At 32.7% G+C, this 4,462-nt stretch overlaps 1 protein-coding gene across 1 annotated transcript; it reads right to left on the reverse strand.

The window, feature by feature from the left end:
* Window positions 1-648: 648 nt before the first annotated feature.
* Window positions 649-1,808, reverse strand: LOC141595177 (protein FAR-RED IMPAIRED RESPONSE 1-like). The gene is made up of 2 exons (XM_074415148.1): window positions 1,541-1,808; window positions 649-1,457 (listed from the first exon to the last, which is right to left on the reverse strand). Exons 1-2 carry the CDS (start codon window positions 1,806-1,808, stop codon window positions 649-651), a joined length of 1,077 nt encoding a protein of 358 aa, XP_074271249.1.
* Window positions 1,809-4,462: the final 2,654 nt, after the last annotated feature.

A 4,462-nucleotide genomic window follows, 5' to 3' on the forward strand; every position in this document is an offset into this window, starting at 1 on the left:
CTTCCCATCGCATCCCAACCGTCTGGTGTACTTCGGACCACATTTTTGACATGGAAATCTGCTTGGCATCTATTATATCAATCTCTTCGGCTGGATCACCATTACAATTGAAGGATTTTGACCGGAGTGCATCTTTACACCATCTGTTCACAACATACTCATCCGGTATAGTCTTCACTCCGTTAGATGAGTAAATCCATATTATATGCCTGCATTTAAATTCCCTTCCTTTCAAGCATTCTGCAGCTGCAACTTGCTTTATACGTAACTAGTTCACCAATATATAGTAAATTGTTAGATAGTCACAGCTATAAATTTCATAATTACAATAGGAAAATGTGTAATTTCAAGTAAGAGTTAGTGGAACACTTTTCATTACTAAAATTACACTTTTTGTTGTTAGAATTACAGTTTTTGTTATTAGAATTATACTTTTTACCATTACAGTTACACTTATTTATATAGTACTGCAATTACACTTTTGATTGTTAAAATTATATTTTTGTCTACTAGAATTACACTTTTTAATATTACAGTTTCACTTATTTACATAGTCTCGTTGAAGTTATACTTTCTTTCCATAAGGTGTTTATTTTTTTTATCTAGAATTACACTTTTAAACTTACTAAGTGTCACTATAATGTAACTTCAACCAGGAAAAAGATCGAACTTCAAGATACTCAAGGCTTTTACAGGCGTCGTAACATCGTAATTCCTGTCCCTGCTTGCATCTCTTACAGTAGTCACCTCTAAAGAGTCGATTTCGGCAAAACCTCTACTCTTACATGTATCAATCGAATACTTGGCCTCCTCTTGGAACTCCTTAAAAACTTTATGAGTGTACACCTTTGCAGCGTCAGCCTCAAGAGCCAAATGCGTCTCCATTTTAGGAGAAGTGTGCTTGTCTTCGTTGTCAAGCTTCTTATGCGTATGCCATTGTTGGTCCATAACACTCTTAAAACGCAGCAAAAACTCAAGCAATGTACCTGATTTGCCCTCAAATCTTTTAAAAAAACTATTTTCACTTTCTGATCTTTGAGTCGTCCTCATAACAGCTCCCATCTCTAGCTCCCTGCAATGTGCCATTACCCACTGGTTCCTTTTCGAGAACATTTCTTTAAACCAGTCAATGTTATTGAGTCCATGTTCTTCGCCTATCTCTTCCCATCTGGCATCGAATTCTGCAGCTTCAATGTCCTCATCCCATATAATGGTATTTATTTTCCTTATAAATACAATATAATCTTCTCTTGTCACCCCATACTTAGTAGACACTTTGTTCATGATATGCCACATGCAAAATCGGTGCCTCGCTTTCTTGAACACAAGTGGCACCGCTTTCAAAATGCCTGGATCCTGATCGGTAATAATATAATTAGGCTCCTTTCCACCCATTGCCACCAGGAAACGTTTCAAAACCCACTGAAAGGAATCAACGTCCTCATGTGCGACAAGGGCTACACAGAATGTGACAGACCGCTTATGGTTATCCACTTCGGTGAACGGTGTGAAGGCCATATCATACTTGTTGTTTGTATACGTTGGATCGAACGACACACAATCCCCAAAGCAGAGTAATTCCTTCTTGCAGCACTGTCAGCCCAAATAGCTCTACTCAAGCTACCGTCAAAGTCAACATCATAGTCAAAGAAGAACCCTTCCTTATTTACAGCCATTTCCTTAAAGTGATCTATGAACAATTGGCCATCCCGTTCATGAATGTAACATTTCACATTTCTGTGAAAGTTCTTAAAATCATTTAGGCTAGCTCCAATGTTCTCAAAACCATTGACATGTTCTTTCAACATTTTGTATGTCCTCGTTGCTCCTATCTTGTTTGTAAATGAATGATATACTTTAAGGCATCAAAGATAGGAAACATCTTTATGATGCCCCAAATAAGTGTAATTTTAAAAAGTGTTATATAAAAAAGTGTAATTCTAACAGTCAAAGGTGTAATTCTAAAAATCAAAACTGTAATTTCAGCACAATATAAATAAGTGTAATTTTAATAGAACAAAGTGTAATTCTAACAGGAAAAAGTGTAATTCCAAATAAGTGTAATTGTAATAAAAGGCTAACTACATGACACACCCTACAATTATAAAGGATAATGATTTTCTGATAATCAGTTCAGTTGCATTTGAGCTGTAAATGAATGATATACGTAAGTGTAACTGTAACATAAAAACTGAAATTTTACCACTATATAAATATGTGTGACTGCAATATAAAAAAGTGTAATTCTAACAATCAAAATGGTAATTTTAACAATCAAAAGTGTAATTTCAGCACAATATAAATAAGTGTAATTTTAATAGAACAAAGTGTAATTCTAACAGGGAAAAGTGTAATTGCAAATAAGTGTATTTGTAATAAAAGGCTAACTAGATGACACGCCCTACAATTATAAAGGATAATGATTTTTTGATAATCAGTTCAGTTGCATTTGAGCTGTAAATGACTGATATACGTAAGTGTAACTGTAACATAAAAACTGAAATTTCAGCACTATATAAATATGTGTGACTGCAATATAAAAAAGTGTAATTCTAACAGTCAAAAGTGTAATTTTAACAATAAAAACTGTAATTTCAGCACAATATAAATAAGTGTAATTTTAATAGAACAAAGTGTAATTCTAACAGACAAAAGCGTAATTCCAAATAAGTATAACTGTAATTAACAAAGGTGTAATGTTAGATAATAAAAGTGTAATTCCATAGATTGGTGTCATAAATAGAGAGCCAAAGACTACCTCAAGCACTCACCCTATAATTATAAAGGATAATCATTTTGTGGTAATCTGTTAAGTTGCATGACAACTTCTGAAACTCTCTATCCCTGGCTGATATGAGCTCATGGTTGTGTCCTGCATGAAAGCGATCAATGAATAACCCCCCATTCTTCATAAATAGTCGAATCCTCGCTTTGCATCCCACGCGCCTGACTTTGTGCTTTCGCACCCCATCCTGACGCCCACTTCTCTCTATTTCTTTTTTATATTTGAACCCTTCTCGGTTGCAAACCAACAGCTTTGACTTGATTTCCCCGTCACGCCATCTTTTGGTCGTGTATTTCCGTACATCGAAACCGCAAGCAATTGCATAGATCTTATAGAAATATTCTTTGCTTCCTCGATTTCAAAATTCTGCCAATATATGGTGTAAACTTTTCTTCCACTACCCTGCAAAATTCCTCCTCATTTGGCTTTCTTTTGCTATTGTCCTGAGCAGTATCTGTCAATGGTTGAAACAATATTCTCCACAAGCTTCATCTTAGACAACAAATATGTAATTTTAATAAAGAAAATTGTAATTTAAACAGAAGACAACAAAAAGTACAACTGTCATCCAGACCTAAAGTGTAAGTTAAATATTAGGGGTAACTTTAACAAACAAAAGTGTAACTTCAGTGAATAAGAGTGTAATTCTAGTCGACAATGTTGTAATTCCAAATATCAAAAGTGTAATTCTAAAAATCAAAAGTGTAATTTCAGCACAATATAAATAAGTGTAATTTTAATAAGACAAAGCGTAATTCTAACAGGAAAAAGTGTAATTCCAAATAAGTGTAATTGTAGTAAAAGGCTAACTACATGACACACCCTACAATTATAAAGGATAATGATTTTCTGATAATCAGTTCAGTTGCATTTGAGCTGTAAATGAATGATATACGTAAGTGTAACTGTAACATAAAAACTGAAATTTTACCACTATATAAATATGTGTGACTGCAATATAAAAAAGTGTAATTCTAACAATCAAAATGGTAATTTTAACAATCAAAAGTGTAATTTCAGCACAATATAAATAAGTGTAATTTTAATAGAACGAAGTGTAATTCTAACAGGCAAAAGTTTAATTTTAACAATAAAAACTGTAATTTCAGCACAATATAAATAAGTGTAATTTTAATAGAACAAAGTGTAATTCTAACAGACAAAAGCGTAATTCCAAATAAGTATAACTGTAATTAACAAAAGTGTAATGTTAGATAATAAAAGTGTAATTCCATAGATTGGTGTCATAAATAGAGAGCCAAAAACTACCTCAAGCACTCACCCAAATAAGTGTAACTTTAATCAAGAAAATTGTAACTTCAGTAAATTAAAGTGTAACTTATCCATTTCCGCAATAGAATATTTTTAACTTTTCCATTATGTAACTCTAATTTCAGAAACTGTAATTTTAACTGAAATATGTTTAATTTCAAGTAACAAAAAGCGTATTTTCAAACTCACGTGTTGATACGTAAATTTCAGCGGGAAAAAAATGTAATATTTGAACCTAAAGTCAAATTTAAACCTATTACCAAAATACAAACAATCCACCAAAATAAAAAAAATACACATTGATGTCAAGAATTTTACACTGTACATGAATTAGGTTACAAAACTTGATCTACAAAACTTGCTCTACACTCTACAAAATTTGCTCTACAAAACTTGTTCATATGT

This window comes from Silene latifolia, chromosome 8, assembly GCF_048544455.1.
Source record: "Silene latifolia isolate original U9 population chromosome 8, ASM4854445v1, whole genome shotgun sequence".
Lineage (NCBI taxonomy): Eukaryota > Viridiplantae > Streptophyta > Magnoliopsida > Caryophyllales > Caryophyllaceae > Silene > Silene latifolia.